A 14,789-nucleotide genomic window follows, 5' to 3' on the forward strand; every position below is an offset into this window, starting at 1 on the left:
ACCAACGATGACATTTATGCCTGAAACTTTTGACTGTTTGACATGGTTCCCAAAGTGGCACAGAAAAGAAAGTAAGTGTAATACAGGCTGTGATTCACCTTGTTGTACGAGGCAACTAGGTGATCCCGCATTTCATGAAAGACAGTTCGTAGATGGGTGCAAAATTATCAATGTTCTGGGATTTCTGGCCGAAAAGCACGGAGTAGTAGAAGGAAAATTTCAACATCATGATAGGACGCCAGATTAGTGGCAGAGGTTGAAAAGAATCACTTTTATAACGCTGCTGCTTTGAAGGCAGTTGTTAATTTTCCTGGTCATGACCAGACCTTAAGAAATCATTTAAGGTTTGCCAATTAAAGATCTCGATATGCCATTCCTAGGGAAGTTTATGAGGGGGAGCATATAGAAGAGCAAGGTTCGAAGAGCAATCTTTTATGTTGAAGTCACATTTTCGACTATAAAGGAAGGACCTGCTTTTGTATTTCTTCCTCCTGGCACCCCATTTCGACCACAGGAATGGCGCCATTCGTGACCGTAGTAGTACATAAGGGTCTATGTCATTTTATTACAAAGATTTATTTCTCAGAATCTCATATTAAAGAATAATATGGAATAAATGTGAGCAATGCAAAATTCACAGTTGTACAATAATCATTTTTAACAAAAACTAAGATGTGTGATTTAAACAAGAATGTAAATTGAAATGTATGAAAATAACTATTATCAACAAAATATCAACATCAGCCTGCTGCTTCAGAACAAAAATGTTGGTCTGAAAAAAAGAAGTTTAAATTAACATGTAACATTATAAATTAGTTATTTCCACTCACATTAATTTACTTGGAAATATTAAAATACAACAATTTGTCTTTAAGGATTGCTATTTATGTTACAGAGGTCTTATGACTACTATGGGATAGAACGGGGCTAGGACTAGGAAGGAAGCGACCATAGCCTTAATTAAGGCACAGCCCCAACATTTGCCTGGTTTGAAAATGGGGAAACTTTGGAAAACAATCTTATGGGCTGCCAACAGTAGGGTCTGAACGTACCATTCCCTAAATGCAAGCTCCCAGCTAAGTGACACAAACCATGCAGCCAACTCACTTAGTCCTTTATGGGTTGAACCTGTGCTTCAGTACCTGGGCACTCGGACAAAACTGGAAGGGACATGATGGCGGAATGGACAGGAGGAAGGTACCAAAGCAAACTATACAGTTGCCCAGTAGGAGGAAAGATTCATTGGACATCCGATGATAAGAGGGACCAAAACCGTAATGGGCCACGTGGTCTGATACTTGGCTGGAGGGTGATGATTCAAATGCACTGGAACAACTCTTTTCTTTGTTTGCAGCTATATTTTTAAATTTTGAATCTCACAAGAATACCTTTGCTAGCAAGGCGTAGACACTTCGCTGTGTCTTCTGGTATAGACTGGAACAAATATGTTTCTTTCATTAAGTCTTGTCTCAGTCTCACCTTCACTTTGAGAAAATGAGTGTCTGAGGTATGAGCAATTCTAGTAATATAACTCCTTATGCAGCCAGTCCCTGTTATGAATGTTGTGAAAATGTCACGTGTAAGATTGGTTGGCATGCGTATTTCTGTTGGCTTGACAGACTAATATGCATTAGCAACTTCTGGCTCGGCGAGGAAAGCAACAGGAAGCTACCTCACTCCTCATTTCCCAAGTATGCCTCTTCAATGATGCCTAGGCCATCTACGATGGCTGATCTGTTGAGGATCCAACCAGCCTTCAGGGTGACTACTCAACATACATACATACATACATACATACAATAGCCCGCCTGTTGACCATGATTGTTGCATGGTGGTGGTGATAATTGTTTTAAGAGGAAGTACAACTAGGCAACCATCCTCTATTAACAGTAATCAGAGAGAAAATATTGAAGGGGTCTGACACTTCCAAAGATGATGGTGTCAGCTAAAGAAAGATGAGGGCCACGAAGTGCGTGAAAGTGAAAAACTCCCTAGACCTCAACACCTAATACCGTCAGGGTCAGGTTGACCAAGGGAGGTCCGATAGGATAGATGAAAGTGAGGAGCCTGGCACAAGTAAGTGGAAGCAATGCCAGAACTCAGCTAAGAATCCCATGGTCGCCAACCCATGCCACCAAGAGCCTCAGAGCCCCTTTTAGTCGCGTCTTATGACAGACAGGGGATACCGTGGATGTTATTCTCTCTCCCCCTTCTACATGGAGACCATGATCGTTAAAGCGGTCTATATGGTCTGACAGCTTGTTTAGCTGGTTCGAGTTTCGTTGGTCGAAAAAATTTCATCATCAGATAGTTAAGTCGCCTGGGTAGAAGAGACGGTGGTATACAATTTCTTTGGCATGCAATGTAGTGATTAGAAACCTTTCTGCATTGTTCATATTGAGTGAAGGCTTGTGACGCTGTTGATGGCAATTCGTCCATCAGATGGGGATGTGAAGCTTTGAGCAGACCCCTTGATGTTATTCGGCCAGGAGTAGGCTATGTGCTAACACTGGGTTTTTACCCTCTTCCTACCTTGTTACCATCATCATCCCACATCCAGATGTGCAAGTCACCCATGGGAATCAAATAAAGACCTGCACCAGTTGAACTGGACATGTCCTTGGACACTCCTGGCACTATAAGCCGTATGACAGATGAGTAATAAAATCTCACATGAACACAGAATATAAATGGGATGGATGGCTATTTTTCTTTAATGACCTTAATGGGTGTTTATTGTAAAGTTGATTTAGGCATACCTGAGTTCTGTACCTCCATCTAAATCTATCACTCTCTCCCCTCCCAGGGGTCATAATCCCCTCACCAATTTAGGAACCACTGCCATACATTCTCAGATAAAACAATATCAATGCTTTGTAGAGTTTAAATTTCCTCTTCATCATCATCATCAATGTCCCACTCCAGTCGCCCGGGTGTGGTTGACAAGTTTTCTCCACTCCTTTCTGTCCTTCCACTTTTCTTGCTCCATTACTTCCGCCATATCTAATCCAGCTTCTCTAATGTCCTTCCAAATCTGATCCATCCACCTTCTTCTTGGTCTTCCAACTGGTCTTTTTCCCTTAACTTCTCTTTCCAATTCCCTTCTTGCTACCCATTCTTTTCCCATTCTTTTTACATCTCCCAACCATCTCTGTCTTGCTTTCTGTATGTTCTGTACTAACGGTTCTATATTTAGCTCTTCTCTGATTTTAATATTTTGAATTCTATCTCTTGTCTTTTTAACTGATGTTCCTAAAAAAATTTCCTCTTATGGAATAGTAATTCCTTTTCCAAAATTGACTGCTATTTTCACTGTTCTATCAATTCTGTTGTCTGTCTTCTGTGCTCTCACTGATAATTGATTGATAACATGTTAGATCTTGCTAAATAAATAAAACTTTTGAGGTACCCTGCAGCTTAACGATGTCTAATTTAGAACTTAACCAAATAGAAAGAAAAATTTAGATTGCCAGATTGCCATGTGTAACTTAACAGATTTATTTTGTAATCTTAAATTTTGATTTGGTTGTATTTGTGGGATTCACAAGCTAATTTTTTTGTCTGTGGAATAATGAGAGCAACAATTGATTCTTTTTCAGGTAAAAGAGGTTTGTTCAGTGGATTATCTGGAGTTAAATTAGCATACGTGAGTGGTATTGAAGGGCCTTCGGATCAGATTCAGGAGCATACTTATGCAATTAATGATGTGACAACTGTCAGAGATATTTGTGTTCGAGGACAACCAAGTTTCAGAGGAGTAGATATCCTAGCCACATCAACATGGCCAGCTGGAATTATGAACCTTGATGAAAGGAAGGTATGAAAATCAGGTTGTTGGAAACGTGTTAGTTCTCTTAAATATCTGCCTTGAGGCTCACTGCTTAGGACATCCCTGCTGTTCTAGATACTGGTTTCATTTACCTTGTTTTACCCCTTGCCATCTTTCCTTAGTCATTTAATAGCTATTTTGGTATGGAGTCGATTACTATTTCAGATTGTGACTATTCTCTTCCTGCGAGTTAATTCTGTTGTCTAAAACCATATTTGTTATTTACTACTTGTTATCTTTGCTTTCCTTTGATATTTTAATTTCATCTTGCTGTTGTTGCTTCTGAGTGAAGTCGGTTCATTTACCTTGTGTATTTTATGCCCTATTTTTGAGAACAGTGCAAACTTACAGTGTGGTCTACCACACTTATTAATTTACTTTTAACTATCTAAATACTATTCTGAATTAAGTTTAATTTATTACCTTGATCATTAATATAACCGTTACTACAGCGGCTACGCAAACACAGTTAACAGGGAGGAAAATAAAAGCAATTATATGGTACCTTAAACACTACACACACTATAAACATCGGATGAACTGCGCAGATCTGTACCAAAAACAACACAAGTAAATATCAGGGAGGGCAACTTGACGGTAAGAAAACAAGGGATGTGGAACCGGACCGGAAACCAACCAAAGGCCATTTGGGTGCGAAGGTTGCGGTTTTCCGAAGAGACAACAGTGATCTCTGGTTTTCAAAATATTATTTTCAAAATTTGACAATACAAATTATCTACCGAACACATTTCAGCTGTACAGAAAATCTAGATACACACGGCACACGAATTAGACGTTCTTTGACAAATACAAATTAGATGTTCCTTGACAAGAGCTTTGCCATAAGTCCAAAGAGTTAAGCAAATACATCTCAGCTCAAATCAATTCTACAAGTACAATCTTGAAGGTAAGAGGAAACACAATATGCTGTTATAATTTAGAGTGAAACTAAATGTGCTTTGAAAAAGCATCTGAACAATTGAGTGGCGATTAGCGCAATCTCCTGTGTGATACACCAACGAAAATTAAATGCTAATTAAAACGGGACTGAAAACAACAGTGCTTATCCTAAGGCAGCCCATCCTGGCAGCGAGGAGGCGCCGGCGACATGAAAACTTCGGCAGACGAGAGATCGGCAGACAGACCACAGAATTAAGACAGACCTACGAAATGCTGCCTCGCTCCCTTTAAAAGGGAAGTCTGGCCTTGGAGTAGCCAATCAGAATGCAGGAGCCTGCCCATCGCCACCCAGATTCGCCAATCACAACTCTTTCTCTGTTCGCGATATTTAACTAACATTCTCGAACACATATACAGACACCAATCGCGAACCTTCCATTTTCCAGAATATAAAGGACATTTTTTTCTAGAACCATAACAGACAAAGGCCAACACACCCTGTTCCAAACGTTCGCATCGCAACCTTTCTGGACTGTTCCAGTAAATATAGAACAATCTAGTAGTCACAAATAAAATGTGCTACAACAGTATTTTACACTTTACAGGTTAGGTAGCTAAATGGAATACGAATAAAATATTCTAGCACAACACTCCAGATCATACAGAAAGCATTGCTTAAAACAATTTATAAATAAAATCTTCTACAAACACTTTCCACCTCCAAGAGATTCTACACATGTCTCAATTAAGTTAGCTTTCTTTTTCATTTTTTTGTGTAAATTTGGATGATTACTACTTTCACATGTATAAGGTATTTGTTACTAAATACTTTCAGACTAAAACAAAATTGAGTCTCTACTTAACTAATTACTTGGGGCAGTGCCAAGTTCATCCCTGCTGTTTTTTGTTCTTCCCCTCCTTTTCCTTTTAGCCTGGGTTTCGGTCGCAGCTACTTTCACATGTTACTCGATCAGCAGCTAGTATATTTAATTATCATGCACACAGCTGTGAAAGGATGTTAGGAAAAACTTAAAACGGTCCACCTTTTCAACAAAAATGTTATATTTATTTATAACATGTATTTGCACTTGGAACTAGTTTCGACGCTGTGTTTGCGTCATCATCAGCCAAAATGTGGGAAATAGGCAAGATGTAGGCATTTATATTACACAAGGCGTTACATTAAACAATACACATCTTATAAGGAGATAAAAACAGGGACGAATATAGAAACAAATGAATCGTTGAGAAAACAAAAGTTATACATATTAAAAATAACCTTAACCACATATCTTGCAGTGCAAAAGTGTTCTTCTTGAATGATTCCTGAATGTAAAAAAACACACGCGCACACATTTCTGGAGAGCCAGCAGGCAGGACAAAGTAAAGTGAAACCTTAAGAGTTCTTCTGAGAAGAGTTCCTCATTTTTCTATGTTCCGACTAACTAATGAAGTCTCCCTTGAGTTCCTGATAAACATACACAACAGGAAATTCTCCTTCACACTCAACAATAGCTCTAAAGACCAACGGTAAAATTTTTATTTTAAATATTGTGCAGAGACGTGAAAGCATGATTTTGAACATGATATAACTCCTTCATATAACTCAGTTTTTTAATACAAGGTGTTGCGTTAAATAATACACATCTTACGAGGAGATAAAAACAGGGACGAATGTAGAAACACATGCATCGTTGAGAAGGCAAGTTATACCACATAACTTGCAGTGCGAAAATATTTGCCTTGAATGATTCCTGAATACAAAACGCGCGCGCACACACTTCTAAAGAGCCAGCAGGCAGGAAAAAGTAAGGTGAAACCTTAACAGTTCTTCTGAGAAGAGATCATCATTCTTTCTATGATCTGACTAACTAATGAAGTCTCCCTTGAGTTCCTGATAAACATACACAACAGGAAATTAAACAATACACATCTTACAAGGAGATGAAAACAGGGAAAGTTATACATATTAAAAATAACCTTAACCACACATCTTGTAGTGCGAAAATATTCGTCTTGAATGATTCATGAATACAAAACACACGCGCATACATTTCTGAAGAGCCTGCAGGCAGGAAAAAGTAATGTGAAACCTTAAGAGTTCTTCTGAGAAGAGTTCATCATTTTTTATGTTCCGACTAACTAATGAAGTCTCCCTTGAGTTCTTGATAAACATGCACAACAGGAAATCCTCCTTCACTTCCAACAATAGCTATAAAGACCACGGTAAATTTCATTTTTAAATATTGTGCAGAGACGTGAAAGCATGATCTTGAATATAATATAACTCCTTCATTTAACCCAATTTTTTACACAAGGTGTTACATTAAACAATGCACATCTCACGAGGAGATAAAAGCAGGGACGAATGTAGAATCAAATGCATCGTTGAGAAAGCCAAAATTATACATATTAAAAATAAGTTTAACCACACAACTTGCAGTGAGAAAATATTTGCCTTGAATGATTCCTGAATATAAGACGCACGCGCACATATTTCTAAAGAGCCAGCAGGTAGGAAAAAGTAAGGTGAAACCTTAAGAGTTCTTCTGAGAAGAGTTCATCATTCTTTCTATGTTCCGACTAATTAATGAAGTCTCCCTTGAGTTCCTGATAAACATACACAACAGGAAATTCTCCTTAACTCTCAACAATAGCTATAAAAGACCAACGGTAAATTGTATTTTAAATACTGTGCAGAGATGTGGAAGCATGATCTTGAACATGATATAACTTCTTCATTTAACCACCTTTGAAAGTTTCTCTCTATATTACATAGCTTCATTAACACACCATTCTGTAGATGCACAAAATAATCTTGTAATCTTCACAGGTCCGGTATTCAGCTCGACAAGAATACAAAATAGGTATTAAGGAGTCTTTGTTGAGAGTGTGGAGGTTGACTGTGCCAGTATTTGTGGTCTATTGTTGCAGCGTTACGTGTAGGGTGGGGGCAGGTTTCTATGATGTTTATTGCGGGACATGAGGCGGTAAAGCTATGGCGCGAGATGAAGAGGAACAGAGCGTGTTGGATAGTTTAGGTCTGGGCAGCGGCCGTTGTTGGATTAGGAGGGGAGAGGGGAGGAGCGGTAGGGGAGAGGGGAGGAGCGGTAGGGGAGGAGGAGTGGAAGGGGGGGAAGTATGGAGTGTGATGTGGTGAAAGTGTGTGGCGTGACAAAGTATTGTGCATAATCTGAAAGACAGATCTGTTTTTCGGGACATTCATGTTTTTGAAAAATTCAATGAGAAAGTCGAATAGGATCTTTGGTTTCTCTGAGATATCATTTAAGTTTAGGTTGGGATTGAAATATTGGTCTAAATGAATATAGAGGTTTTCAGTGACGTCTAGGAAAGAACCTTTGTTTAGAATATCTAATACCTCAAGATCTTGATTTATTTCAGTAAAGTTGTGCTTAAATTCTTTTATATGTAGGCCGACCGCGGAAAAACGGTTGTGTTTTATGGCATTGACATGTTCTGCATATCTGATTTTAAAGCTGCGTCCTGTTTGCCCTAGGTAAGAACTTTTGCAGTCTTGGCAAGAAAACCTATATACACCTGATTTAGAAAAAGGACTACTTTTCATTAATTAGTCGGAACATAGAAAGAATGATGAACTCTTCTCAGAAGAACTCTTAAGGTTTCACCTTACTTTTTCCTACCTGCTGGCTCTTTAGAAATATGTGCACGTGCGTCTTGTATTCAGGAATCATTCAAGGCAAATATTTTCGCACTGCAAGTTGTGTGGTTAAACTTATTTTTAATATGTATAATTTTGGCTTTCTCAACGATGCATTTGTTTCTACATTCGTCCCTGCTTTTATCTCCTCGTAAGATGTGCATTGTTTAATGTAACACCTTGTGTAAAAAATTGGGTTAAATGAAGGAGTTATATTATATTCAAGATCATGCTTTCACGTCTCTGCACAATATTTAAAAATGAAATTTACCGTGGTCTTTATAGCTATTGTTGGAAGTGAAGGAGGATTTCCTGTTGTGCATGTTTATCAAGAACTCAAGGGAGACTTCATTAGTTAGTCGGAACATAAAAAATGATGAACTCTTCTCAGAAGAACTCTTAAGGTTTCACATTACTTTTTCCTGCCTGCAGGCTCTTCAGAAATGTATGCGCGTGTGTTTTGTATTCATGAATCATTCAAGACGAATATTTTCGCACTACAAGATGTGTGGTTAAGGTTATTTTTAATATGTATAACTTTCCCTGTTTTCATCTCCTTGTAAGATGTGTATTGTTTAATTTCCTGTTGTGTATGTTTATCAGGAACTCAAGGGAGACTTCATTAGTTAGTCAGATCATAGAAAGAATGATGATCTCTTCTCAGAAGAACTGTTAAGGTTTCACCTTACTTTTTCCTGCCTGCTGGCTCTTTAGAAGTGTGTGCGCGTGCGTTTTGTATTCAGGAATCATTCAAGGCAAATATTTTCGCACTGCAAGTTATGTGGTATAACTTGCCTTCTCAACGATGCATGTGTTTCTACATTCGTCCCTGTTTTTATCTCCTCGTAAGATGTGTATTATTTAACGCAACACCTTGTATTAAAAAACTGAGTTATATGAAGGAGTTATATCATGTTCAAAATCATGCTTTCACGTCTCTGCACAATATTTAAAATAAAAATTTTACCGTTGGTCTTTAGAGCTATTGTTGAGTGTGAAGGAGAATTTCCTGTAGTGTATGTTTATCAGGAACTCAAGGGAGACTTCATTAGTTAGTCGGAACATAGAAAAAATGAGGAACTCTTCTCAGAAGAACTCTTAAGGTTTCACTTTACTTTGTCCTGCCTGCTATCTCTCCAGAAATGTGTGCGCGTGTGTTTTTTTACATTCAGGAATCATTCAAGAAGAACACTTTCGCACTGCAAGATATGTGGTTAAGGTTATTTTTAATATGTATAACTTTTGTTTTCTCAACGATTCATTTGTTTCTATATTCGTCCCTGTTTTTATCTCCTTATAAGATGTGTATTGTTTAATGTAACGCCTTGTGTAATATAAATGCCTACATCTTGCCTATTTCCCACATTTTGGCTGATGATGACGCAAACACAGCGTCGAAACTAGTTCCAAGTGCAAATACATGTTATAAATAAATATAACATTTTTGTTGAAAAGGTGGACCGTTTTAAGTTTTTCCTAACATCCTTTCTCAGTTCAATACGGACAAACTGAAATTCCTATGCTTAAACACAGCTGTGACTCGACAAATTTGAGTGATTCAGTTTTTGGAGAAACAATAATTGTGCAGCAGGCTGAGAATTTAATGTAACAGAGTTTAATTGCAGTCTGTTTCTAACTTCAAATACCTTGGAAGTATCATTTTGAAAGATAACACAGTAAACCAAGAAATACTTATAGGACTCAGAAAGATTCTCAGTTTTATTTTCAAATGGGAAATCTACTCTGGGATGATAAAATACCCCAGAACGCAAAATTGACCCTCTTTTATACCTACTTCATTCCAGTTCTCACATATGGACTCGAAACATGTACTCTGCATAACAAGGCAAATAGAAAAATCCAATAAACAGAAACAAAATTCATCAGAACAATGAACCAAAAGACCAGGAAGGACAAGATTAGAAATGAAGCAAACAGGAAGGAGGTTGGTATCAAAATATCTGTTACAGAGTTTTTAGGAAGATGCAGACTACAGTGGTTTGGACATGTTATGAGGATGGACGGAACGAGAACAGCAAGGAATTACTTCGACAGAGAAGTGAAAGGGGAGAGGCCAGTTGGGAGACCAAGGAATAGATGGATAGACACAGTGAAATCGGAGGTCAGCAGGAGGAATGCCAAGTGGGAGGACATAGAGGAACAGAAACTATACTTTGACAGGAAGAAATGGTGAGCACTTGTACACCATACCTGGGAAACTGGAGCTGGAAAATGATGATGATGATGATGATGATGATGATGATGATGATGATGATGATGATGATGATGATGATGATGATGATGATTAGAGTTTAATTTATGCAGTGAAATGGAGGCAGAAATGGCAGGAGACCATATAAGACTTTGAATGAAATCCTACAAACTTTAATTCTTTCCTTAACATTCAATAACATGTTACAGTTAATACTAAAATGCATTCAACTATGCGAAATCATGAGGCTTCTTTACTTTTAAAAAGTGTTTTAAATTTTGATTTACTAACTTCCTGCATATATATCTCACTACTTGATTTTTAAGCTCGATGTTTTGTTGGGGGAAAATTACCAAAGTGTAAATGAGAAAACGAGACTCCCAACTGATTTCTTTTCTCTATAGGTGCAGGCCAAAACAAATCCAGAACAAGAGCTCATAGTTTCCCCTATAGAAAACTTATTTTCGAAAGATTCAGGTATTTTCTGTTTCTTCATACTGTGGCAGTTATATAGATGCCTAGCTTGAACAATTTCCTCACAATGGCACTGACATAAAAAATGTCCACAAACACTAGGTACCCCTTTTGTAAGTTTTTATCCTGTTTCAGTAATTTCATGACTTCAGTATATCCAAGACCATACAGTATTTTGTGATACTGCCTTTTGTCTTCTTGAGATCTAGCCTCCCTCTATGTAAAAAAATCCTAAGCAGTAGTAAGAAACTGAATTACAGAGCATCTAGCATTTTATTCTCCATTTATGATGATGCTTGGTGGTCAAATACTGTATTAGACACGTCTTTTTTGTTGTGCCTATTATTCTTTCAATACTGCTGAGTTCTTCATGTGGAATGTAGTGATACGTAAATATATTATTAGCCTGTTCAGCTAAAGGTACAACATGGCTGCATCACCAAACCAAGAGTAGACTGGGATAGACATGATGACCAGTAGGTGGTTATTGTAGGTTTTTCGTTTATCCCCATGTTTAATATACATGCCAGGAAGCTACTAATTTCAGTCACTGTTACGTCCTTCCATTTATGATGGTCCTTATTTCTAGCCATAAACTAGTGGACAGAATGATTGAAGTTCCTTGACAATCAAGGTTAACAGGGCCGAGGTAAAAAAAAAAAATGAAATAGGAGGTACAGTAGAACCTCGATAATTCGAAATTGGTTAATTCAAAATCCCACCTAATTCGAAGAAGCTCTAGTTCCTGAAAACATGAGATACAGTTTTGCATGTTATTTCAATTGTTTAATTCGAAATACGGATAATTCGTAATTCGAAGTACAATGTCGGTCCCATTACCGAAATTCAGACTTTTAATTCGAAACTGCCTTTACATTTTAAAACAATAGTATGTTACAGAGTAATTTCAACTCGAAATTTATCCACTCCGCGTCATAGTAGAACGCACGTTCCGGAACGTAGAGGGGTAGCTTTCTGCACTTCCACTTCGGTGGGTCTACAGTGCGCTTCATGACTGCAAGTTGAATGAAATCAGAATTCTTTTGTGCTCAACCTTTTAAGGAACGCCGTAATATCACGCAACATGCAGTGTGCAGGAAAACAGAATCTGCAAACACTGGCGATGCCGACAGTTGACGAAAAAACGTGGCAAATATAATAAATTCGTAGGCACCGAACAATATTGACATTGCCGGTGAAACTGCATTGCTTTATTTTAATGCGAGCCCAAACGGTCTTATGGTTTTAAAGGAGAAATTGCCAGCCGGAAAATCGTACAGTGTGAGGGATGGGGGTCATCGTAGTGCGTTGCAATGCACATGGAAGCAAGATACTTTATCCCTTCATCATAGGAAACTTCGATAAGCCACAATGTTTTAAGAGCGTTGGGCACTTTCCATGCCAGTACAAAGCATCTATAATAAAAATGCAAACAGTAAAGAAATCCAAAAAATAATGCATTTGCACGGGGGAACCGGCATAATTTATCCTCGTCTTTGAATTGTGCGATTTTTTTTTCATTGTGTGAGGTTATGTTTGTCAATGATTTATCCAAGTGAATTATTTGAACATTGTAAATGCACCTTGTTGAATACATTTCGGAAATAGTTTTTTCCATGGCATTTGAAAGGTTTGAACTGTGAATCGAGGTGATTGCATGTATTAATGGGTCTTAGAATACTTCGTGATGCGGGAAGTGTTTACATTTCTGAAGTACAAGACAAGTGCCATGATGGGAAATTGTACAAGGATGGGGTCATGGAAAGTTTGATTTTAATGGCATCGGGTACTTTCTGTGTAAATACAAGGCATCTAAAATGCATACAGTATAGTAATCCAATTAATAAAGCACTTGCACATGGGAGCAAGCATAGATTTCTCCTCGTCTTTGAATCGTGCTTTTTTAAATTTCTTTCGTTGGGTGAGGTTATGTTTACCAGTGAGATATCCGAGTGCATTATTTGAATACTGTAAATGCACCGTCTTGGATACATTTTGGAAATAGTTCTTTTTTTCATGGCATTTGAAAGGTATAAATCAAGGTTAAATACATGCAGTAACGGGCCTTAGAATATTTTGTAACGCGGCAAGGGTTGGTACTTCTGAATTGCGAATTGGCGGTTAATTCGAAATCACGTAATTCGAAGTCCGATTTTTGAGTCCCAACGACTTCGAATTAACAAGGTTTTACTGTAAATCTTGTGGTGGCATATGATTGAGTTCTGTCAGTTTGTGATACTGATGTGCAAGAGGGATGGATCACTCTGGAGCCAAGATATGACAGTAATTTTAATCATCCATATCACTTTCTACTCTACCAACATTCTGGCGATTCAGGATTCTGCGCATCACCGTCCTCACTTTCAGATTCCAATGAAATTTTATCACCATCACTTGAATAATGATCTAGATGTTCCATTATATCATTGTCAGCTAAATGTGCCCTACACTTACTCCTGAGCTGAATAATTAATGGTAAGGGACATTGCATATTTAATAGCAACCACAAGTGAATCACGTTGACAAGTTTGTGGTTGCTGTTAAACATTCCATGTCTCTTACCATTATTTACTTCTGAGCCCCTCAATTGGCATAACTGGCATTTCTGTTAAAATCTTTTTTAATTTATAATGGAAAATATAAAGTTGAATTTCCTGAGGTTATGTAGTGAGTGACACAAATGCTTGCTTGCAGGTTGTATGCAGCGACACAAATACTCGCTTGCAAGTTGATACCGTATGTGTTTAAAGTTCATGTTTATTTCACTTCAGGTCGTATTGTCAGCTCGTAACGGGAAGAATATTTTCCAGTGTCGGTACTTCAAACTCACATGTCTAACTTACCTGATGTACGCTATTTGACTTGTCAGAAAAAATCTCACGCCGAATTTTGCGCCAAATGACAATAACCGCAAATGAGTTGAACCAATTGTGTTTATATTATATTTGATGTATAAATGTAAATGTGTATTAAATAATTTTTAAATATCTGAATTTCTTGAATAATTTACACATCCGAAGTTTTCGCCTGTATCTTTCATCAAAAAAGTGTGTTAATTATGCGAGAAAATATGGTACTTCCCTTGAAAGGGAGTTTTTAAGGTGATACTTTTAAAACATTCTAAAATTGTAGATAAAAGAAGACTGATAGGTTATCATTTAGGAAAAAAATGTGTGTACTTGGATAAGGATCACAGAAGAATTCAGTTCCACAATAAATATTGTGAAAAATGTAAATTATCTTCTTATAATGGTAAAATGTATTACTACATAAGCAATGTTCAGATTAGTATTAAACCTAGCACTAACTTGGTTATGGTTTATTCTATTGAGATGCCGAACAAGTGCAGAAGCTATGGGCAAACATTATATGTCTTCAAAGAGATTTACTGACGAAAGAACGGATGGCTATGGGGGCCACAGGGGGTGGTCTTCCAGAAAATATCCTGAGCATTGATCCCACTATTGCCGAGCTAACACTGCATGTTATGATCAAAGTTCCAGGAACAGTAGATTTCAACATGATGATGAATGAACTGCAAGGTAAGCAGATAGCATTTCTTATTTTATCTCTGTTGAAATTCTGAAAAACAAACTGAAGTAGCAAAAAAACAAAAAAACAAAAAAAAAAGGCCTTGCTACAACATAACAAAAAAAAAGCATTATTAAGATAAAATACTGAACATGTGTAACCTT

At 37.5% G+C, this 14,789-nt stretch overlaps 1 protein-coding gene across 1 annotated transcript in view; it reads left to right on the forward strand.

Moving 5' to 3' along the window:
• LOC136873838 (CWF19-like protein 1) overlaps nucleotides 1–14,789 on the forward strand; it is a 131,308-nt gene that overhangs the window by 35,903 nt on the left and 80,616 nt on the right. The window contains exon 4 of the mRNA XM_067147107.2: nucleotides 3,600–3,817. Coding sequence (XP_067003208.2) covers nucleotides 3,600–3,817 — 218 coding nt within the window. The remainder of the gene's footprint in view (nucleotides 1–3,599; nucleotides 3,818–14,789) is intronic.

Source organism: Anabrus simplex, chromosome 5, assembly GCF_040414725.1.
Source record: "Anabrus simplex isolate iqAnaSimp1 chromosome 5, ASM4041472v1, whole genome shotgun sequence".
Lineage (NCBI taxonomy): Eukaryota > Metazoa > Arthropoda > Insecta > Orthoptera > Tettigoniidae > Anabrus > Anabrus simplex.